This window comes from Mustela erminea, chromosome 6 (genome assembly GCF_009829155.1).
Source record: "Mustela erminea isolate mMusErm1 chromosome 6, mMusErm1.Pri, whole genome shotgun sequence".
NCBI classification, from domain to species: domain Eukaryota; kingdom Metazoa; phylum Chordata; class Mammalia; order Carnivora; family Mustelidae; genus Mustela; species Mustela erminea.
In genome coordinates this window covers 4537668-4561040 of record NC_045619.1, presented here as the reverse complement: position 1 = coordinate 4561040, position 23373 = coordinate 4537668, and the positions used below count along the sequence as shown (strand labels likewise).

Sequence of the window (23373 nt, the reverse complement as noted above, 5' to 3'; positions counted from 1 at the left end):
GCCCCCCCCCACACACACCTGGCAGGGAATTGTTGCCAGATGCTCTGCTGGCTGTGGTCCTGGCCCCCAGGAACCCGGCTGTCCGTGTGGCCACCCAAGGAGAGTTTCTTGAGCATCCCAGTGGGCACAGGGCCACCAGCCTGAGACCCTTGTCTGGGCACTAGGCAGGACCCCATCATCCATGTGCTTGGCTTCTGTCCCCTGCCAGGTTGCAGACTGCTTGTGGCTGGGTTTGCCTCAGTTTCCCTATCTGTCAGCGGGTGTGTGCATTCCTCCTTACAGGGCCAATGTGGAGACAGTGAAGGAAGGTCTGTCACGGGAGAATGTCAGTGACGCACTGACTGCACAATGTCCCAAGAGTTGATTTCTCCTGTCTCAGAATTCAGGAGATAGATGCTGATCCCCTGCCCCCACCAACACCAACACCAACACACACACACACACACACACACGTACACACACACGTGCACACACAGGCGTGTATACACACACACACACACACACACACACACACTCTTACTTCTCTGCTTTTGCTTTTGCTTAGTGGTAGCCAAACAGACTTAGTTCAGTTTCCACCTCCACCTCTACCTCACTGTGTGGCCTTGAGCAAGTCAATCAACCTCTCTGGGCCTTAATTTCCATAACCATAAAATGGGTTCATAAGGGGGTCTGCCTCAAGGGCTATTGCATTTAGGGATTAAATGCAAACATACATATTCAAGCCCTCTGCGCAGTGCCCAGCACATGGTAGGGACTCAGGGGGTGTCCAGACAGAGGGGAGGGCACCGGCTCAAGGGCTTAGCCCCCTGCCCTTGTGACCCTGGGGCCAGCTCTGAGTCTTGGGGAGCTCCAGGAGGAGACTGCAGAGAAAGGCCACCTGAGTCCCTCCACTGCTTTTCACTTAATGGAATTTAGAACCAGCACCTGCCAGACTTCAGAAGAACATGTTTCCTCTCCCCCTGCTTGAGTCTTCCATCCCTTGGGCACCTGACCGCTCCCATCTGACGTCTTGTACTTCTACTATGCGCCCGACGCCTTCAGGTCCCTCGGTTCACTTAGCCCAGAGAGGGAGTTACTTCTCTCATCTCCCCTTTGAAGGTGCAGAGGGGGACACGAGCGCCCAGCAGACCTGCCCATGTCAGTGTCACCCACGTAGAACACGGTAGGGCGTGAGCCGCTGCTCTCTCCTCTCCAGACAGAGGGTGCCGAGCCAAGGAGAGGCAGGGCGCCTTCATCTGCCCTTCCTGAGTGGGAGCTGTGTCGGGCTGGGGGTCCACTCTGGTTTCTGCCTGCCCACCCCTCCTTGCAGTGCCCCCTGTGAGGCGGGGCAGGACAACAGCCCTCATACAGGACAGGGCCCGCCTGGCTGAGCTGGGCACTCCTCATTCAGAGTCCAAGGCGTCGGGGGGACAGTGCTCCCTCCGTAGCCTTCCGCCTTGTCCAGCTTCTGGTGGTTTCTTGGCTTGTGGCAGGCTGCTTGTCTTCACGTGGCCTCTCCTGGGTCTGTGATCGAAACTCCCTCTCCTTTCTCTTGGAAGGACACCAATCATTCACTCTGGGGTCACCCGCATCCCGAATGATTCTGTCTCAGGATCCTTACCTAACTATGTCTGCGAGACCCTGTTTCCAGAGTAGACAGGAATTTCTTGGGGATCCCATTCAGCCCACCACAGTGACCCTGGGCGCATCCACCAATTTCCTGTGCATCTTTCCTCATCCGGACATGGGGCCAACATACAAGGCTTGCTCTCGTGAGAACGGGATCCGTGCGTTCGCTGAGACATTCATCCCTGTGACTTCTTCCCTCGTTCCTTCCTGTGCTCCCTCGCACTGGGCGGCTTCTGGGGCCAAGAGTCAGCAGAGAAAGAACAGCTTCCTGAGTTGGGGGAGGGAGTCAGGAGATAAACAGGGACACAGGTAAAGGGATGAGGTCACCTCAGGTCGCATTTAGTGCCCGGGAGAAGATAAACTGGGAGACAGGTGAGTGCTGTCATTCTTTCCTCCAGGATCTCGGCTCCGGGGGTGCAGGAACCGGAAGTGTTCGAGTGCTGGCTGCCAGGCACAGTTGTGTCCTCGGCCCTTCTCTGCTGGGCGGGTTTGTCCCCTGAGCCAAGCCAAGCACAGGGCCCCAGACAGGCTGTTCCCACCTGCAGCTGCACCCCCCCCCCCCAACCTCGGTCAAGGGCCGGGACAGGACGCTCTGTGAATGCCTTCCTCCTGGGCCTCCCCAGTTAGCTCCTGACAGGGTTTGGACCCCGTGCAGGGGTGGGGCGACTAGTTCCGTGGAGGTTATGCTCTTGAGCTGAGGGGCGAGAGGGAGCTCCCCAAACCTCAGCCCGAAAGGCCTGCCCAGCACAGGTCCCCTGGGCGCGTGTTTGGGCCAGAGGTGTTAACCGTCAATGGAGTTCGTGTTAATTCTCATTCCCTGCTGGGCCTGAATGCTCCGGGTCTGGAGAGCCCAGCATCTGTCCCAGCTTCTAGGTGTGGGAGGGGAGGCCCCAGGCAGGGGGAGTGTGGGCCGGTGCTGTGCCATGCACACTGCCCAGCGTGGGACACTCCCTCTGTCCCCGTCGTCCCCCTCCAGGGCAGGGGTGATTGTCTTCAGCTTGCAGAGAGGGAAGCAGATGGGGGGAATGGACTTGCTCAACACCGCACGCTAAAAGTAAATAAATAAATAGATAAATACATAAAAGAATTATCATCATCAAAAAAAAAAAGACCCTATGCTAATGTCGGGGTCTGGGGGTCTGACCCCAGGTCTGACTTGAGGTCAGGGCTCAGGGACCAAGAGAGGTGGGTATTGGTGGTAAGAACCTGGAGGCTGGCGGCAGACGCCTTGTGGGCACTCCCCTGCCATGGGCAGGGGCCGCCTGCCGAACCCCTGCAGAGTGAGAATGTTCTGCCTGATTCCATCAATGCTAGCCCCCACCCCCAGCTCTGCACTCACTTAGTGAGGGGTCCTGACCGAACGCCAGACCTGAAGGCGCTCCTGTCATTCCCCAGCGGCCCTCAAGGTGGGACTCAGCAGCCCCATTTTGCAGGCGAGGACACTGAGGCTCAGAGAAGTTTGGGAACCGGCCCAGGTCTCTACAGGGAGTCTGGGCAGAAGCTGGGATCTAACCCAGGTCCAGCTCCAAAGCCTGCATGTCTGCCACCACCGCAGGAGAGGGTCTCTGAGGGGCCGGTGGAGGCTCCCGGGTGATCCCTTGGTTGGGGGTCGGGGTTGGAGGCTGCCGGGGGCCTGGGTTTGGCTCCCCATACCCCACCCCTGCCTAGTGGCTGCTCTGGGCCCTGAGCCTCCGGCCCGCCGGGGCCATCAGGGTGGGGTCCGCGGAGGAATGGCCCCGAAGATGTCCACACCCGGCCCTCAGAACCTGCAACTATGTTAAAGGCAAAAAAGGGACTTGGCAGGCATGATGATGTGGAGGGTCTCGCTGTGGGGGCCCAGTGTGGTCACAAGGGTCTTCCCGAGAGTGAGGCCTGGGGCTCAGAGTCGGGGAGGAGGTGTCAGGATGGGAGTGGAGAGCCAGGGTGCCACGGTGCTTCCTGTGAGCGTAGAAGAAAGGGCCTGAGCCAAGCATGTGGGCGCTTCCAGAAGCTGGAAAAGGCCAGGCAGCAGATTCTCCCCGAGAGCCTCCAAGAGGAGCGAGTCACAGAACACCTTGAGATTAGCCTCGTGAAACTGGTTTGGAACTTCTGGCCTTCAGAAAGGAAAGCAAACACATCTGGGTTGTTTGAAGCAACTAGGTCGGTAGAATTTGTGATGCTGACACCCGTTCCCCCCTCCCCCTGCTCCCCCTCCCCCTGCACCCCTGAGCGCCCTGGGCCACCACCTCCCACACCCCGGCCCGGGCTCCATCGTGGCCCCAGAACCGACCTCACAGCTGGGAAGGGGGCACTGCGCTGTGCCCTCCACAGTCAGGACTGGCACAGGTCAGAGCCCTTGCCGGGTGCCCAGGGATGGGTGGGGGTGGGCACGGGCACGGACCCCTCCTGCTCAGCCAGGAACCCTGTTAGCGCTGGGGACGAGCATCCGAAGCTAGGCGGACTGAAACCTGGGTGTGAGTGGGACCCGTTTGCTGAGGAGCCGATGCAGCGGACACGGGACTGGAAATGGCGTCATCACCCTGTTCACTAGCGGGTCCCCTCGGGGCCTGGCCGGGGGCACAGTCGGCTTCCAAGTTGCCTACCTCCTGTGCCTAGCGGGTCCAATCGGGGCCTGGCCGGGGGGCACAGTCGGCTTCCAAGTTGCCTACCTCCTGTGCCTTTCACTTGGACGTAGAGAGGAAGCCATGGGCCCTGCTCCGGAGGCGGCTACAACAAAGCTGGGTGGGCCCCCCTTCATCTCTCGGCAAGGACACTGGGGCTCCATCTGGTCACCCTCAGATAGACAGAACAGGGGGACTAGAGCCTCAGCAGTCAGGTGGGGTGGAGGAAGGAGCCTGGGTGGCCCCGGGAACCTGGTGGCGCCCAGCTCCCCTGCCCTTCCTCGTTCACATGGCTGTCCCTTCGCAGGGACTGCTGGCTGGGAAGCCAGTGGGACACACCAGGCCTGGACACCAGGGGGAGGGGCCCGAGGAGGTGGCCACCCTGCTCAGGGTCCAGGTCGGCCTTCTGGCGTCACCTGGCAGAGGCCTGCCCCCCTCTGTGTGTCCTCAGGCCTCTGGAGGCCGTGTCCACATTGAGGAAGGTGCCAGAGAAGGCAGGACTCTGCTTCCAGGTCCTCCCAGGGGTCTTACCTTCTCCAAGGTCCCCAGAGGTATATCAGCCGACCTGACCAGAGGCCGGGCGTGTGGTGGGCCCCACCCCTTCAGCCTCTGCTGGGGCTTTCTGTAAGGGTGGGTGGGCAACCCTGAGAAAAGTGATGCTGGGCCAGAGGCCCACACGCGGTGTCTCCTTCAGCCCACCACCCACACAGGCTCTGGCCCAAAGCAGGGTGACCACAGGCAGGCACCCCCAGGAGCCCTACGGTGAGCCCTCCCTCTCCCAGTTTGGCTATGCCCCACCCCCCTCCTGGACCACAGACTCCAGGGACGCTCTGGAGCCTCACCAGGGCTCTGGCACCTTCTCTTTGCTCCAGACCCACCTCGGGCCCAGTGAAGAGACTCTGGGACTCGGCCCTGCCCTACTGTCCTCCCGCACAGGGGAGGGGGACCGGCTCTGCGAAGGACAGCCCAGTGGGGAGAGGCCACGGGTCTCACCCGGAAGTGCCCTTGGAGGCCGCCTGTGGTTTCCTCGGGACCATCTGCCAGTGCCCACTCCGGGCCTGCCCACCTTTGGTCGGGAGGCCACAGAACGGGGTGGCTGGGGAGAAAGAGAAGTCACATGCGGGCCTCTTGCTCCCCGCCCTTCCTCTCCCTGAGTGGCTTACAGCAAGCTTTTTTGTTTTTTGTTTTTTTCGTGGCCCAACTTGGACTTGGGACAGAAGGGGAACCTCGGCCTCCAGCCGGGGAGAAACAGAGGGAGCAGGGCCCATCCAGCCGGGGCAGCGAGGGAGGCCGTTTCCCAGCCAGCGACTGGGGTCGGAGGCCCACGGGTCAGGTTCGCGGGCTCTGCCAGGTGTCGTGCTCTTGGGACGCTGGACAGTTCTTGGCTCCCCAGACCCTCGTCATTTCCTTCCGTAGCCTCGGGTGTGACAGGCCCCCGGTGTGGTGGTTAGAAGGGAGAGACTGAGAAAACCAGAGCGGATGGTTGAGCTGTGGTGGGAGCTGCTGGGGACACACCCTTCCTCGGAGACAAGCTAAAGATGCCCCAGTAAGTGTCACCCGCGGGGCACCCCACTGCCGGGCACCGTCTCCTTTGGGCGCTGGAGTTCAGAATCCATGGTGTGCGTGGGGACGCCGAGGCACAGGTGGCCAGTGTTCACGGTGGGCGGGGAGGGGACGGCGGATCTCAGGGTGGCCCCTGGGCTGGGCCGGAGGCTGCTGAGACTTGGGTGTTGGCAGGAATCAAAGGGAGGTGATCAGCTGATGCTCGGAGCCTGGGGGTCAAGGACAGGGGCAAAACAGTCAAGCAGATAGACCACCCCTCCCCTAAAAGACCACTGAGGTCAATTTTTTTCTGCAACGCAGCCGTGAGGGAGGAGGGCCCGACCTGGAGGGGCCAGGGGAGCGGGTGGAGGGCAGGCCTACGGGGAAGGGACAGCACGGACAAAGGCCCGAGGCAGGAGGGGCTGACACATGGGACTCTGTGAGGGTCAGAGAGCCGGCCTCACCATCCAGAGCCACAGAGTGCAGGGTCACCTCTGGGCTGGGGTCCCTCTGGCAGTCTGCCTGGTAGAGGAAGGTCGGGCGGGGCTGCTAGGAGCAGGGGTGTGTGAAGAGCGGGAGGGGCCGCCCAGGGCTTGTCCTGCCCCTCCCACCTCAGGGCCTCTGTACCTGGTCCCCGCTGCACCTCAGAGCGGCTGGGCCCCCAGGCCCCAGGGCGGTGACCAGGACTGTCCTGTGCCTCCTGCCCCCCGGCAGCCCCCACAGGGCTGGGAGTCGGCCTGCAGCTGCTCGGATTCCAGGGTGACAGCTGCTGGAGGACCGGCGCTGCTCATGCCCCTGGGAGGGGGTGGGGGTGTGCAGGGTCCTGCCCCAGCCGGCCTCAGACCCGGCTGCATGGGGACAGGGGGCAGCTGCTGGATGAGGAGCTCTGTGCCCTCCCGCAGGAGACATGGCCTCTGTGATCCTCTGTCTCCCCGTCTGTGAAGGGGGGGGCCAGTCTGCGTTCCTGGGAAGGGTGGCGCTAATGCCAGTAGCCAAGGGCATTGGGAGCCTGGTGGCTGCTGCCTGGTCTGCGATGGAAATGGCAGCGCGCGCCCGGCTGTTCCCTCCACGCTGAGAGTCACGGCAGTGGGTCTGTGAGCTTCAGAGCGGTGCCTGGGGCCTGGGTGGAGGGCAGAGGAGCCACCCAGACCTGGTTCTTGCCCTCGGAAGTGTGTGGCCAAGGGAGGGCGGGGTGCTGATAGGAAAGTGAATCAGCAAAGTGCCAGGATAGGAGGCTCCCTGGGGAAAGGAAGGGGTCAGGAGGGCTTCTTGGAGGAAGTGGCTTCTGAGCTGAGTCTTCAGTATGAACAGCTGCTTACCTTGTAGACAGGGAGGAGAAGGGCCTTCCAGACGGAAGGGGCAGTGGGTGCAGAAACCCAGAGGTATAGTGGCCTCTGGCTGATCTAGCACTCTCGCAGTCTGGAGGTAAGATGCCCCGGAATGCAGGGAGAGGCCGTTCCTGACAAGCCTCGAATGCCATGTCCAGGCCTCGGGCTGTATCTGCAGGCGTCGGATTCCTCACAAGACCCTGGTCAGAGAAGTGACTGGAGGCAGCAGGGAGGCAGGGCAGCTGGTAGGATCAGGTCCAGACATGCAAGGAGGGGCCCTGGCGAGAGGGGATGGGAGGGCCGCAGCGGAGCTCCAGGAGCTAGAAATGGATCTGACCTCAGGGTCAGTTGGTTTCAGAGGGTGAGGGAGAGTCAAGAATGAATTTTCCCCAAATGCTTACAAGTTTCTCCAACAGCGAGGCTCTGTGCTCTTGGGGTCTGCAGACAGTGATGGAAACAAGTTAATCAGATCACAGAAACACGGTTATACAGTGCCGGTCCGGAAAAGCTGGCAACAGTGTGTGATCTAAAGAGAATAGATAATGGAAGTGGGTGAGGACCAGCCAGCAGAATTGGCGTGTGCAAAGGCCCTGTGGCTGGAGGCCACTTCCCAGTGGGGCACAGAGCATGAGCGTTCAGTGCTCAGGGACACCAGGAGTCAGGAAGGGCCGGCTCAGGGGCACCTGAAAGCCCATGGTGAGTGTCGGGATCGGATACGTTGCAGGGTGGGACAGGTGATCAAAGGGTACCCTTGGGAATAGAAGATTCCAGAACATAGGAAGGGAAGCAGAGTGTGTGCAGGCCACAGAAGACATCCTGGAGAGGTAACTTGGAGGTGACTCAGGCCCGGGGCTCTGGGGAGGCTGGGGCTAGGGATGTAGATCTTGGGGTCGAGGTGGGGACTGAGGTTCTGGTATGGACAGGGTCCCGTGAGGACAGCCGACCCCTGCTCTCCTGGGCTTGCCTTGCAAGAGAAAAGATGGGCACCTGCTTCTGACCAGACCCGCTTCTGTCCCTCGAGCCAAGTAGGGGAGGAGAGGGCCGGTGGGGAGGGGCGGCGGGGCCTCAGTGACTCACTTTCTCCCGCCCGCAGCATCCACAACGGGGTCATCGCCGTCTTCCAGCGCAAGGGGCTGCCTGACCAGGAGCTCTTCAGCCTCAACGAAGGCGTCCGGTGAGTGGCTGCCTGTCCGTCCTGTCCTGGGCCTGTGAGTGGGGCTATAGCCAGGCCCTGCCTCCCCAGCCACGCCTGAAATACTGCCCTTACGGCCGTGGTGGGAAGCGACCCCGGGGCCACCGTGTGCACCTTGACCCAGGTCCTGGTCGTGTGGCTCTCGGGCCTGGTAGACCTTCACCCCCACTGGTCCCGAGGACTTTCTCTTCAGGGGAAGCAGGGTGGGACTTGGACAGGGGCTCAAGATCACGCCCACATTCCCCGCTGTTGTTGAGCATCATGAAGGATATTATTCTGTTAAAGAGGAAGGACCCACCTGCCTAATGACGGGAGTGTCGTTCCCGGAAAGGCAGTCACAGCCCGGCCGAGTGCCCCTCATTTCCTGTGGACGGCCAAGCAGTGAGCACTGGTGAGGGAGTCCAGGAGGGACCAGCCCCTCCAAGCTGCTGCTGTGAGCCGGGCACCGTCCGTCACTCAGAGGGAGTCAGCAAGGCCAGCCCCGGTCGTCCTGCTTTGCGGTGAAGGAGGCTGCAGATCAGAGAGATCAGGATGTCTGCCCGGGGCCGCACAGCTGCCTCAAGGAGGCATTTCCTCTCTCTGCGCTATTCCCTTCTAACTCCGGGCTCTGCTACCCAGTCCCTGTGTCAGCTGGGGAGAGGGGGCGGCCCAGCTCCTCGTCGGCTCGAGATGGGAATGAAGGATGATGGGGACCAGGATCGTGTTCATACAGGGCACCCCCGCCCGGTGTGGCAGGGCCGAAAAGGGCCTTACAGACAGGTAAACTGAGGAGCAGGGGGCGTAAGGGGCGGCGTTGCCTCTCCCAGGCCCCCTTCCATGCAGCCCGTCTCGGGGGTCCTGCTTTCCCCAGGCTCCTCGACTGCCCATTTTACCGGGGAGGGAACTGAGGCCAAGGTCACTTGTTGCCTGTGCCCACAGGGCTGGTCAGTGGAGCTGGGGCTCGGGTCCCTGACCCCAGGGCCTGTGGGTCCTTTGGGACATCCCCCTGCCCAGCCCCCACCCAGCTTTCTCCATCCCAAGGCCACGTTAAAGCAAGTGGCAGGAATTAACGCGTGGTCCCCGTGACTGGTCGTTGGCCTCGATCCCACGAGAAAGCCTGGTGACTGGAGCCGTTGATGGCGCTGTCACCCAGACGTTCCCCTCGGTTCTCGGGGCCACGTGGTGAGATGGGGGTAGGTGGGGGTGTTCCTCGGTGGGCCTCGGCGAGGCTAAGGCCAAGGAGGTGAACAGGCAGAGGACCCTGACATCGGCCATCACCCTTTCTTCCCTCCGTTGTCATGTACACACATAGGTGGGCACAGCGACACGTAATTCACTCTTCAGATGTACAGTTCCGTGGTTCCTAACAGATTCAGAGTTGTGAGTCCTCACCGCTGTTTGATTCTGGAACATTCTCACCCACTTCCCCCCCCGCCCCACAAAAGCCTGTCCCCATTAACAGTCACTGCCCAGCACCTGACAAAGGCCAGTCGAGCGTCTGTGTCTGTAGATTTGCCCCTTGTAGACGTTTCACATACGCGCGATCACCCGGTGTGCGCACGGCCTGGGTCGGCCGCATCCGTGTCGCCTCACGCCTTCAAGCTCGTCGCGTCGGAGCCCGTGCCTGCGCCTCATTGCTTCTCGCGGCCAAATACTGTTCCACGCTAGGGAAACCGCGTTCCCTGCACCCGTTCGCCTGCGGTAGCTGCCCCCTCGGCCGTGACACGCACACGGCTGTGAGCGCGCGGGGCTTCCTGTGACCCGCGGACACGTGGCTTCGTTTCTCCTGGGGCCACCCCCAGGGTGGGGTAGGGGCTGCCCCGCTGCTCCCCACGGCTTCGCTTCCCACCCCGGAGCCCGCGGCCTGTGCCCCCACCTTCTTCCCTGCACGTGCGACTTGACTTTCGGGAATTTGTATTCTAATGGCACTTGCAGGCGTGAGGAGCCCTTTTGTGGCTGAGGTTTGCACTTCCCTGATGACTGAGGACAGGAACATCTTTTCACGGGCTTGTTGGCCATCTGCAGACCGTCTTTGGGCAAGTGTCTCCTTGGCCCATTTATAAATGGGATGACTTATCTCTTCTTGTTGAGTCGTGGGAGTTCTTTATATATTCAGGGTCTGGACCTTCAGCAGGCTCTGACTGGCACAGCTGCTCTCGCTCCGTGGGTTGTCTTCGCACGTTCCTGGGGCTGTTCTCCGAACCGTGAAGGTTCGATTTTGGTGACATCCAGGGTGTGGTCCAGCCTCTCTCTTGACCCGTTCCTTTGACCGCCTTCTCCAAAGGCCCCAAACCAGGCACACTTTGCATAATAGTTTCCCCAGACTAAGTCACTCTGGGTCACAGAGGACACCCCTCCAGGCACACCATGCCTCCAGCATTCGATGGCACAGCTCCTGGCCTGCCTGGGGCCAGGAGAATTGCTTGGGGGCTCGTGGGCAAGAGCTCAGCCACCTACTCTGTCCCAAGAGGCCCCTTCTGTTGCCTTCTGGGCTCTGGCATGCAGATCCACTGGCCCTGTGACTCCCAGAAGCCACCAGACCCATCTGGCCAGGGTGGCCCTGGCCTTGGCCTCTGCCCCCCACCCCGGCCCCTTTCTGTGGCTGTCCCTCTCCCCTCCGATGACACCCGGGCTGTTCCCCCGGCAGTGCCTTCCCCAGGTGGTGTCCTGGGGTGATTAGGCTGCCTGGGCATTCGCCTGCGGATACGGGAGCCGCCTAACCTGCAGGCCCCCCAGCGTCTCAGTGTCCACATCTGTAGAATGAGCGTGACTCCCCTCCAGCAGCCGGGAGAGCCAGTGGGCGCAGCACACACAGATGCTTGCCCAGCCATGCCCCTCATCCCTGCTCAGGGGCTCACGTAGTGAGTTAAGAGGAAATATCGGGAGGTGTGTGGGGAGCTGCAGGCAGCCGGCAGTGGGGCAGAGGGTCTGCTCGGCCCTGAAGGAGACGTTCATTCATTCGTTCATTTGTTCATTCGTTCATTCGTGTTCGTACTCACTGTCACTAATCACAGGCCAGGGAGAGAGAGAAGAGGGCTTTACTGAGCACCTGCTGCATACACCAAGAGTGAGCTGTGGTCTCACTTGACAGCCCGGACCCTCCTCTCCGCCTCCTGGCATGTCTCTGGTCCCAGAGGAGGGTGCCCGAACTCAGGTAGGGGCAGGGACTTGCCCAGAGTCACACGGTGGACCGGCGGCATCGGGCTGGCTCTCTGGCCCCTGACGGGCGGAGGGGACTCACCCAGGCTCAGCCTTGATCCCTCCTTGCCCTTTGCTCTGTGGCCATGAGTGGCCCCTTGGGTCACACACGTGGTGACCTGAGATAGACGTTGAGCCTGCCCACGGGGGTCACACAGCTGAGGTCATGTGAGGTGAGGTCAGATCTGGTCCTTGGAAGCCCAGACGACTGGGACAAGGTGGAGGGACCGTGGCAGGGGCTGACCACAGGGGCCACTGGCTTCACACCCCCTTGCTGTCCGAGGTGGAGTTCAGCCTGGTGAATGTGGCCACTGTTAACGTCACAGTGACGCAGGGATGGCGTCGGGCTGTGACATGGGGTTGGTCCTGTGCTAAGAGGAGCTGCCAGCCAGGGGTGTAGGACAGGGTGCCAGGGGCGCGGGACAGGGTCCTAGGGCTGCCCCCAGACAGCCGCAGTTGCTCTGACCCTCAGGGTCCCCATCTGCCCCATCCAGGGATACCAGGACCATGGTCAGGCTGGCATGAGCTTTGGGCTGTGACCGGCCTGGTCCAGCTGTGTCTCTCTTCAGCCCCCACGCCATCATTTCTGCGCCTGCTGTTTCCTGCCCGAAGCCCCAGGTTCCAGGGATGCTGGCTGCTCGGCTGCTGGGTGCTAGTCACCGACACAAGCCACCTGCCCTCTGTCCCTCTGCTTCATTTACCCCCCAGGCCCGTACCCCCACCATCCCCACTGGGGACAGCCAGTCCTTGGGGGTGGTCTGCTTTCAGCTCCGCCAGGAGGGTGGAGTATAGTCACCCGAAAAGGCCTTTGAGGACCAGCGCACCCTCTTAGTGGGGAGGAGGGACGGTGAGTTTGGTGCCCCCTCAAGTGTACGTGCATGCTTACACACGCGTGTGCGTGCACACACACAGCTCCAGGGCGGACAGAGACGAGAGGGGAGGTCAGGTGTTGGGCCAGGTGTTGACAGTGCCCGAGTGTTTCAGGCCGTGCTTGGTCTGGACTGAGACGCCTGCCATTCCCAGCCCCCAGAGGTGTGCAGTGCGGAGAGCTGTCAACCTGAGTGCAAAGGAGGAGGTTCAGACCCTAACTTGGTGTGTCCTGTGTGGCCTTGGACAAGTCACCGGACCTCCCTGAGCCTCCCTTGTCTCGCTTTTAGAAGGGAACCGTACTGGGCACCTGCTGCTGGGTTGGTGAGGACAATACAGGAGAGCTGCCCTGGGGAGAGAGGCGGAAGGGGGGTAGCTGGGCTGGGCGGTGGGGGATGGAGCTGAGGGTCGGAGGCCCAGTACTGCTCCCCGCCCCCGAGAACGTGACAGATGCCGGTGGCCCTCACTTGCTCTGGGGAACCTTCCGCTTCCTCTCGTGTGCAGTGTTGGCGGGAGCCTGCAGAGCCCCAGTGAACACCACGGAGGCCTGAGGCCCACCCAGCCCTCCCTCCCCGCCTGCCCCCTGCACTGGGACGGGGTGGGGGGGGCGCATGCCCACACTCGCCCCTGGGCTGAGCAGGTCGGCCTCCTGCCGCCCCCGGCGACCCCCCATCAGCGCGCCTGGGCCCTGCCGCCCCTCACTGTCCTGTCCCCTCCCGCCCACAGGCAACTCCTGAAGACAGAGCTGGGGTCGCTCTTCACCGAGTACCTGCAGGTGGGTGGTCCGCGCTCTCCAGCGGGCCGGGGTTGCTTTCCGAGCAGGCCAGAGAGGACCGGGGGTCGCCTCCTCTCCATGGTGCACAGTGTGCTAGGTTCCAAGGACTGCCGCACCACTGTGGCTCAGTTTCCCTGTCCAGCTGGGGCGGGTCTCCGGGCAGGTTCATGACAACGGTGCGGGTGAAGTCTGCGCGCCGAGCGTGCCCTGGCACGTGGCAGGACGCGGGGCTGGTTCCCTCCTGGGCCGTTCACCTCCCGGAGCACAGGGTAGGCTTCCGGATGTCCCCGTCACTGCGGGGCCCCTGCGCCCCGAGCACGCAGTGGCGCCGCTGGCCTGGCGTCGACATCCTCAGGCCCCTGTGGCCGAGGCCCTGCCGTTGGCTGCATTCGTCATGCCGCCTCTGGCCAGGGAGCCTGCAGAGTTCACGCACACCCGGAACCGGCCGTCAGTGTCTTCCCAGCACGAGCCGAGGTTCAAGCTCTGCTTGGGGTGGGGGAGGTTGGGGGCAATGGGTGAGTCCCGCCCCCCTGGGCCTCAGCTGCCGGCTGATGGGGCGAAGGGGCAGGGGGAGGCCTTCTGGGGGCCTCCGCCTGCCCAAGGCCATCCCCCGGGGCAGTAACAGCTTACCTGTGTGTGCTTTCCAGAACCAGCTGCTAACGAAAGGCATGGTGATCCTGCGAGACAAGATCCGCTTCTATGAGGGTGAGTGTGGTGGCCCACAGCGGGGACCAAGTGCAGGGACTGGCCACCGTCCCTGCTGAGACACGTGGCTCTGCGTGCCTTGCCTGTGCCCCCGGAGCTCCGGGTGGGAGGGCGGCAGGGTCAGCAAGGCCACAGTCTGACTCCAGGAGCGGACCTTACCGGGGAGAGAATCTGCCCTTCCTGCCACGGCCCCACAATTTGCTGGAGCCCAAGAGGGCTGAGAAATCAGGGAAAAGCCTGCCCCCGGGGCCTCTGGTGCCAGTGAACCCCGTTCCCGGAGCCTGGGAGATCCCCTGACAGGATCTTAGAGGACCGGGCAGCTAGCATAGGGCCGAGGTTGCCCTGATGTTCCCGAAGGAGGAGGTGGGAGGCGGGGACTGTCACCGGGCTGGGAGCCGCTGTCCCGTCAGAGGTTGGGGCCTGAGCTTGGGGCTGGACCTTCTAGATGAGTTTTCTCTTTCCATGCTCATACCCAGCCACGAGACCTTTGGGTCCCTGTGCCCGTTTCCTAGCTGGGGGCAGTATATCTGCAGCCGCACTGAGTAGAGAGCGGGGTGCATCCAAGCCCAGGCCAGTCTGACCCCAGCGCACATGCCCTTGGCCCTTCTGGAGGCCCCTGATCTCCAGCGCACCTCTGCCGGGCTCAGGCCTCAGCAGGTAGGGCAGGGTCCCGGCGGGTTCCACCTCCCTCCCCCCAGCACCCTCCAGCACCCATGTCCCTAGGTCAGGGGGCAGCGACCAAAGTGGTGTGTCCTCGTAGGAGTGAATTGGCAAAGAGAACGATCACATTATGAGAGGACCCAGCTCAGACCACAGTGCCTTTGCTGAGGCCTGTTTTGTGCCAGGCCCGGGGCTGAGTTCAGGCTCCAGGAACATTCGCTGAGCACCTACTATGCACCAGGCACTGAGCACTTGCCTACTCTCTGCGAGACCGTCCTGCGTTTTTTCCAACTACTAACTCACTGGCTTTCCCAGCAGCCCTGCTCGGGAGATACCACTGCAGCCACTGCACATACGGGGAAACTGAGGCACCCAGGCCATGCAGCTCTGTGCGGCAACCTGGTTCCACTGCCACTTTGATTCCTTCTTCAGTCCTTACTCTGATCCTAGAAAGGAGTATAATCCCATTTCCCAGAGGAGGACACTGAGGCTAGTGGCCTAGTGTGCATTGGGTGAGCCCAGAGCCGCGTGTCCCCCACTCTCTCTGCACGTCCTGCTTCTGTCGGGGGCAATGCTGAGGCGGGAGCGTGGGAAGGACCGCCAGGACCACAGTCCAGCGGAGGGAGAGGCAGACCGCCGGGGTCCAGGCTGGCTTCCTGGAGGAGGCAGCAAGTGAGTCAGCAGTCGAGGCGCTAAGGATCTGGCACCTGGTGGAGGTGCCCTCCCACGCCCCCTCCTTACTCGGCACATTCCAGCAGTGCCTCTGCCTCCCACCGGCTCCGGCCCAGGGGAGCTGGGAGCTTCAGAGAAGAGAAGCTTTGTGCAGCTTAGTCAGGCCCTGCCTGCAGCGGCCGTGTCACCAGGCCACCCTCTGGGGTGTGCCCACCCCATCGAGCCGCCCCAGGCCGCAGGGACACGCACAGAGCCCCAGTCTAGGGGCCATGGGTCCCGGCCTCCATTTCCCATCCAGCCACAGACCTCAGCCTTGGTCTCCCCATCTTAGCACTGTGGGGCTGGATGGACTCCACCCACGGGCTCAGTACAGGTCAGGCCGCAGCTAGCTTCTGGGGGCCTGGAGATGGGGGAGACGGCTCTGTCCACCAGGGATTAACAGTCCAGTCGGGTACACGGACGCGGACCAGACGGTGACAGCTCCGTGTGATGCATGGCGGTGAAGGAAAGCCGTGGGGAAGGAAGGGTTCACTCCGTCTTAGCAGTCAGGGAGGGCTCCATGGAAGCAGTGGCCCTTGAGTCAGGCCTCAGAATGTAGTCTGTCGGGAAGCCGTTCTGCCCCCCTCGGTCTATACCAGGGGACAGTCGCTGACGCCACTCCCCGACGGGCGGCCTTTGGAGCCTGCCCTGTCCACCTTCTGCCCCGTTTGGCTCCCAGAGCAGCTCTTTACTTGAGATCGCTCCCTGTGGCCAGCCATGTCCTCACCTGTGCCTCTGCTGGGGGCCGGGGGTGGCCTCGCCCACCTGCCGCCAGCCTTGAGACATCAACTCCCAAGCACAGCAATTCCTGGAAACGAGAGGCCAGGAGGAACAGCCTTGCCGTGGAGCCTCTCTCCCAGACCGCGCCTACGGCTGTGCTTCCATGGTCTCCCAGCCGGGCTTACAGGAGTGGGGTCGGGCTGCCGCCCAGGACGGCTCCTCAGCGGCCAGATGCCCGATGACTCCAGGGAGGAACCCAGGGCCTCCTGCAGGCTCCAGGCCCTGGGCTCGGCCCTCTCTTGGCCGGCAGGTATCCCAGCCCATTACTGGCCATCCGGCCTGACTCCCCAGTGGCCTTCACACACTGGCTGGCGGGCCTGACTCCATTGGGCCGACCTCCTGGCCAGCTGGCCTCCTCGGAGCCCCTGCTGTGGCCTTTTCCATGGCCCTGTGGTCATCGCGGGGCTGAGACCTGAGCCAGGATTAGCCTGGTATGCTCCAGTCTCCCGGGCCCTCAGCGCTCGGACAGAACAGAGGAGGGCAGAGGACCCACACACCGGGGGAGAAGCTTGGTTCTGCCAAATTTCAGCACAGACAGGGCGGCCCGCACGGGTGCACCGGTGGCCACAGCCATGGCCACCACTGAGTGAGCATTTGCTGCGAAGCAGCCTCCGCCCAGTGCACGCGAGGACGTTCACACCCATCTTACGGAGCGTCACATGGAGGCCTGGTTGCCGGACTCCCCAGGGTCCCACGGCGAAGCAGAGCAGGACTCCAGCTCCGGGCAGCCTGACGCTGTCACCCCCGACAGCCCCCCACCCCGCCTTTGTCGCCAGCCCTAGACCACAGGCCCCAGCAGAGAACTTGGCCCATGGGCGAGCCCGTGCTTCCTGGCCTCTTGGTTGCCTGAAGCTCTGACGGGCCCTCGAAGCTGTGTTTTACAACATCTGCTTTCCACAGCATTTCCGCCCCGTGGGCTGGAGAGCGGCCTGTGGACGCCGGCCTGGCCCGGGCCCAGAGCCACCCCACGGCCGGCCCAGAAAACTGAGCCGTCTTTCTTCTCACCGGGGATGGCGGGGACCTAAAGGGACCTTTGTATAGACAGAGGCCTGCGGGCGGCAGCACCCACCCATCCTGGGTTCCACAGAGCTAGGTGTGGGCCCCTGGGGAGGGCTGGGAGCTGGCCGCCGGGCGGAGAGCCCCAGTGCCCACAGATCGGCCATGCACAGAGGCCACCCTCGCTGCCCACGGGGCTGGACGGGCTTCCCGGGGCCGCCCCCACCAGGCTTCCCTCCCAGAGCCCCCGCACCTACACAGAGTTGAGGCCTCTACGGGCAGTGAAAGTGTGGGGTTCGGAGTCCAAAGGAAGTACGGAGAAGAGGGGAAGGCCTTTGTTCGGCTCGCTGGTTCCCATGGAAACCTCGAGGCGGTCCCGCACGAGCGGCGTGGTCTGGGAGGCCAGCCAGCATGTGGCACTTCGCCCTTCTCACCCAGAGACCCCAGCACACCCCGTTTTTCTCCAGCCATCCACTGGAGGTCCCACCGAGCTGCAGGGACCTTGGCGACGTGTCCTGGGACGCGCTTAGCCCGGACCTGGCAGGCCAAGCTTTCTGTTCGTTCCAGGCAGGAGGGCTGAGCACTCAGAGCTTTGCATGTCCTGCAGCAGTCCAGTCCCAGCTCAGGGACACCTCATCTGTCCTTATCCCTCAGAGACTGCCCACCCTGAGGAAGGCAGGCTCCTTCCTGGGGCTGGCAGAAACACCCAGAGCCTGACCGAATGCCTGCTTTCCACACATCTACTTGTGTGGTTCCCACACTGAGGATGTCCATCAACCCGGCAAATCCAGCCTCCTAAATCAGCTTAGCACCTCCTCCGGGAAGCCCTCCCTGCCGGCTCCTCTCCACTTTCTCTGGTTCCCTTCCCGACCTGGGATGCACTGTTCTTGGATGTGATCTCCCTGGTTCCTCTGACCCCAGCTCAGGCAGCCCGGGCTGGCAGGGACCAGCGGCCTGGAGGAGAAGGACCTGAACCTCTCAGAGGCTCCGTCTCTTGGTCTGCCCACTGAGGTCGCCCCTTCAATGGGTAGATGATTACGCTCCTAGTTGCCATTCAGAGTCTTGCTTCGCTGTCCTGTGATGGGTCTGGGGATCTGGGAGGCTCTGGTGGGTCCCCAGTGCCCAGTATAGGTGCTCTGCAAACATCTGCATGGGTGGACAGATTGCCCGCCTGCTGGGGGAACACAGTGGGAATTGGGAGGAGACAGGGCTATGTGTGGCAGCTGCCAGCGGGGGCAGGGGGCGTTCCTGTGCAGGACTGGGGTGGGATGAAGGAATGGGAACCAGCCAGGACTTACCAGCTCTTTCTCTGCCCTGGGCCTTGGTTCTGCTCATTTCATCCCCACAGCCCTGGGAGGTTGGCCCTTTCACTGTCCTGTTTTATTAATGGGAGAAACTGAGGCACGGGGTAACTACGTCGTGGATCCCCGGCCACAGAGTTGCTAAGGGCTGTGTGCTGTCAACCTGGGGGGCGGGGAGGGCGCCTCCAGGGCCCAGAGCCTGGCCCTCAGCTCCCATGCGGATGGGAGAGAGGACTCCAGCCTGGGAGGGCTGAGCAGTGACAGCTCCCTGTGCCCACAGGACAGAAACTGCTGGACTCGCTGGCAGAGACGTGGGACTTCTTCTTCAGTGACGTGCTGCCCACACTGCAGGCCATCTTCTACCCAGTGCAGGTGAATGGCCCCTGCAGCCGTGGGATGCCCCGGGGCCCAGGCGACCACCCATCCCAGCCTTCCAGCATGCTGTCCCCAACCCGGGGATGGCCACGTTCCTGGACCCCTCACCTGCTTTCCCTCCTACAATTTGGAACGAAGGACAGTGTCCCCCCCCCCCCACAGGCCCTATAAAGTCCTGGGCAGCACATAGTAGGCCTTTCCCAGCATACAGTAGGGGCTTGGTATGTGACAGTGACCCTTTCCTTGCCTGGGGAAGCTGGCTGGGGCCTCTCTTCGGGACAGGGCCATCCAGGGAGGAGGGTGGGGTAGAAGGGGGCCCAAGGATATGTAGGTCCGTAGCCCTGGGATCTGGCCCCGGATCGGCAGACAGGGAAGCAGCAGTTTCTGGCGATGGCAGCGGGGTGGGGCACGGCCTTCTGTGTCCGCAGGGCAAGGAACCGTCCGTGCGCCAGCTCGCCCTGCTGCACTTCCGGAACGCCATCACCCTGAGCGTGAAGCTGGAGGATGCGCTGGCCCGCACCCATGCCCGGGTGCCCCCCGCCATCGTGCAGATGCTGCTGGTGCTGCAGGTGCGTGGTGCCACAAGGAGGCCACTGGGCATGAGGCCGGGCCTTCCAGACGCAGAGCCTGAGGCAAGGGTCTGGGTCCACAGGACTCGTCAATGGGGAGAGACTGTTAGGAGAAACTTGTAAGGAGATAGGGAAGCAGGAGGAGCCCAGAAGGTGTTGGGGGGAGATGGGAGTTCAAGAGAAGGCAGACGTCAGCCTCATCCCATGGGGAGCCCAGGAGTGTGGATGGGCCCAGAGGTGTCCCCAGTGGGCAGGGACTGTGCCTTCACACCCTGTACCAGCCAGCTATTGGGGCTGTTGGCCGCCTCCCCACAACGGTTCCAGTCATTCCTGGTGCCGGTGTCTTTCACCCGCCAGAGCAGCTTTAGGAAGGGGGCGGCCACACGCTGTTGGCAGCCTTGCTCGCAGCAGCTAGGGATCAGTGGCCTGCCCAAAACAGCAGAGGGTCTGATGGACCACAAACAGGGCCTTTTGCAAACTCCTGCATCCCAAGCGCAGGACCCTGTAGTTTGCCAGCTTGTCCCACTGTAAAAGGACAGAGGTAGGCACTGTCATCCACCCCATTTTACAGGTGGGAAATAGAGTCCTCGTTTGCCCAGAGCTAACAAGGCCTGGCCTCACCCACATCTGACGGCTCTGAAGTCCTGTTCCTTGTTCTTCATTGCCTCGTGCACATGGGTGACCTAAATTAGTCTGCGAGGTTGGTCCTAGGGTCCAGGGCAGCCAGTGAAGATGGCAGAGCAAGGAAAGTGCTGATGAATGTGGAGGTCTCAGGGTCGAGGGACTGCACAGGGCAGGAGCTGGTGGTCGTTCTGGCAACCACATGTCCTGCTGTTGGGATTTGGAAGGATTTTAGGGGAACCTGGCTGGGTTGAAGCCGGGGCCCTCTAAGGACTTTGTGCCTCTCAGCCTCTTTCCTCGCCTGTGTGACTTCCTGCCTGCAGGACAGGTTCAAGGACAGTGGGGAGTAATCAGATGTAAAGCCTTTTGTGGTGCTTCTGGGAGCCTGCGGTGGCTGGACAGGGATTTGGAGCCAAGGAGGTCCCACCCCAGGCTGGTGGCTAGACTGGGGCGGTGCTGCCCCCTGGTGGCCTCTCTGCCTCATGCAGCTTCCTCCGCTTGGTCCCGTCACCCCTAGGACTTGCCCTCCTGCCCCATCGCTGTTGCCCCACTCCCGACCTGGCCGGCACTTTGACTGAGCTTGTCCCCACTGTTTTCGAGTCCCAGATGGATCTGAAGTCAGAGCTGCTGGTTAGCATGTGTCGAGGGCCTACCGTGTGCCCTGTGCTTCCCCAGCAGAGTGACCGTTCTCCTGGGGAAGCCAGGGGAGCAGCTCAGCCTCTGAGTGCTCACAGGTAATGCAGACCTGGGGCCGCCATTCTCAGTGTCCAGTGGGGAGCAGAGACAGACGTCCTGTACAAGGCTGGCGAGTGAAACAACACGAAGTTCACGGAATGCCCGGATGCACAGAAGCATCGTGCTGGTCCGTGCTGCTGTCCGTGGGGGCGGAGGCAGTTCCCAGGGGCTTGGGGTCTGTAGTGATGGCTCCTCTTCGTTCTGACTGTGGGAGTTCGTGTGCTCTCTAGTAGTCAGCCCGGCGGGGGGCCTAGTGATGTTCCCGGTCTTTTTGAGGAGCCGGCTTTTGGTTGCCTTGGTTTTCCCTGAGGATTTCCTGCTTCAGTCTCAGTGAGGTCTCTCTGATTATTTCTCTTGTGCTCTCTTTGGACTTTGTTCGCTCTTCTTTTTCTGGTCTGGGGTAGACACTTACTGACTTTAGGTTTTCCCTTCACTAATGTTTCCGTTTGATGCTACAGTTTCCCTCCAAGCATTGCTTCCAGTGCGTCCCATCAGTGCGGATCTGTTTTCATTTTCATTTCATTCAAAACATTTTAAGATACTTGCTAAGATTTCCTCTTTGGGGGATGGCTGAGTAGCTCAGTCCGTGAAGCATCTGGCTTCGGCTCAGGTCATGATCTCAGGAGCCTGGGATCGAGCCCCGCATCGGGCTCCTTGCTCAGCGGGGAGCCTGCTTCTCCCTCTCCTTGCTGCTCCCCCGCTTGTGCTCTTTCTGGCAAATAAATAAAATCTTAAAAAAAAAAAAAAAAAAGATCTCCTGTCGGATCCGTGGCTTACTTAGAAGTGAGTGAGTTGTTTGATCCCCGCATACCTGGGGCTCTCCCGGCTCTCTCCCCGCTCCTGACTCCCTGGCTTCATGCCGCTGTGCTCTGAGAGCCGGCGCTGTACTTACATCCTTTTAAATTTGCAAAGGCGCGTTTTATAGCCCAGAATGTGGTCTGACTTGACAGGTGAACCGCAGGAGCTGTGGGACGTGTGTTTCTGCATCCGGGGAGGGGCGGGGGGCAGCGATCTGACAGTGATTGGAGTGTTGAGTGCCGTGTCCTTCCTGAGTTTCTGCCTGCTGGTCTGTCTTCGCAAGCGGATGAACAGTCTCTTCCTCGGTTCTAGCAGCTCTGCCCCATGCGGTCTGCAGCTCTGTTGTCAGGTGCAGGCACACTAGGGGTCATTCCATCCTCCCCGAGAACTGCCCTCTGTACAGTTGCATAGTGACCTGCTTGACCCCTGACGACTTTCCTCGGTCTGACGTCCACCCTGTCTGGAATTAACCTAGCTGCTCCCGACGTCTGCATGGCATGGCTCTCTCAACCCTTTGCTTTTATTTATAATTCATTCATTCATTCATTCATTCATTGGAGGGAGGGACAGAATGAGAGAATCCTAAGCAGGCCCTATGCCCAGCACAGAGCCCCAGACAGGGATTGATCCAACAACCCTGAGATCATGACCTGAGTGAAAGCCAGGAGTCGGCCCCTTGACTGCCTGAGCCGCCTGCACGGCCCTCAACTCTTTGCTTATGGTCCATGTGTGTCTTCCCGGCTGAAGTGGGTTTCTCATGGGTGGTATTGGGGCAGGAGGGCTCAGGCTGTCCCCAGCTGCTACTTTGGGCATCTCGTGCCATGAGCCTCCGGCAGCCCCCGAGCCGGGCTGTCTTCCCCGGTCCCTCAGCTGTCCTTTGTTCAGTGAGCGCCCACTGTGGGCCTACTGTGTGCCGGCCGTCTGCTGGGGTGCGGGGGGCCCAGAGCTTGCCTGCCCCGTCAGCAAGACCGAGTCTGTCCTAGGGCGGCTGCCTTCTTCCAGCTTTGGCTCTGATGGAACCGGAGGAGATAGAGATCCCTTCAGGGCTCTGGACAAGGCGGGTCAAGGAGGAGGAGGTGGGCAGGGCCTGGCAAGGGCATCAGTGTAGCCCTGGGGGGGCAAGCTTTTCCTGGCTGGGCCGGGGCGGCAGGGAGCATGCTGGCTGTCTCGTGACCACCCGTCTCCCTCCCTCTCTCACAGGGAGTGCATGAGTCCCGGGGCGTGACCAAGGACTACTTGCGCCTAGAGACACTGATCCAGAAGGTGGTGTCGCCCTACCTGGGCACCTACGGCCTCTACTCCAGCGAGGGCCCGTTCACACATTCCTGCATCCTGGGTAGGGTTTGTCTGGGCCTGGGGCGGGAAGCGGGGTAACCTCTGGCCCTATCCACCTCTGCTCAGGGTCCAGGCCTCCCAGTGAGGAGATGGCCACAGCCAGGTCCCGCTGGGGATTTGCTTTCCGGCCATGCGGCAGCTATGTGCCAGGCCTGGACACGCAGGGCCCGGGGTCCCTCCTACAAGAACTGAAGGGGACTTGTCGGGCTGACACCATACATGGTAATGAGATGACTCCCCTGAGAGCCCCACGGAGCTCCGTGTTCCCAGTGAGGGCCCATCTGTGTTCAATCCTGAAAGGCAAGAGCTGGCCAGCAGAGGACACAGCATGTGCAAAGGCCTGGAGCCCAAGAAACCGAGCTTGTTCGGGGGAATTGTAGGAGTGGGCGTCCTGGGGCTGTCTGGCCTGTCTGGAGGCCTGCCATGTTGCTCCTTTAACAGACAGTCCGTTGGTTCGTTCCCCTGTGTACACTGAGCACCTACTCTGTGCCTGCCCCTGTTCTTGGCCATGGGGAAGACGCAGAGGCCAGGCCCCACCCATATGGGCTCTCACGGTCACGGACGCAGGCCAATGAGTACACAGTCCCCTGACCAGTCTCCGGGGGGACCTGTACACAGGTGATGCAAGGGCCGTGCTGGGAAAGGCAAGACTGGAAGTGACAGGTGAGCCGAGGGAGGAGGAGCCAAGCCTGGGGAGA

At 61.8% G+C, this 23373-nt stretch overlaps 1 protein-coding gene across 10 annotated transcripts in view; it reads left to right on the top strand.

Moving 5' to 3' along the window:
* The window catches only part of PRR5 (proline rich 5), a 51926-nt gene that overhangs the window by 24363 nt on the left and 4190 nt on the right, over window positions 1-23373 (top strand). For 3 of the 10 annotated variants that reach the window (XM_032345970.1, XM_032345971.1, XM_032345969.1), the window contains 6 exons: window positions 8172-8252; window positions 13041-13089; window positions 13737-13794; window positions 18523-18614; window positions 19046-19249; window positions 22541-22676. In XM_032345970.1, the coding sequence (XP_032201861.1) occupies window positions 8172-8252; window positions 13041-13089; window positions 13737-13794; window positions 18523-18614; window positions 19046-19249; window positions 22541-22676 (620 nt within the window). Of the gene's footprint in view, window positions 1-4217; window positions 5755-7802; window positions 7903-8171; window positions 8253-8888; window positions 9030-12431; window positions 12639-13040; window positions 13090-13736; window positions 13795-18522; window positions 18615-19045; window positions 19250-22540; window positions 22677-23373 lie in introns of those variants that run through there. The other 7 variants (XM_032345978.1, XM_032345976.1, XM_032345977.1 and 4 more) reach the window with 7 other exon arrangements.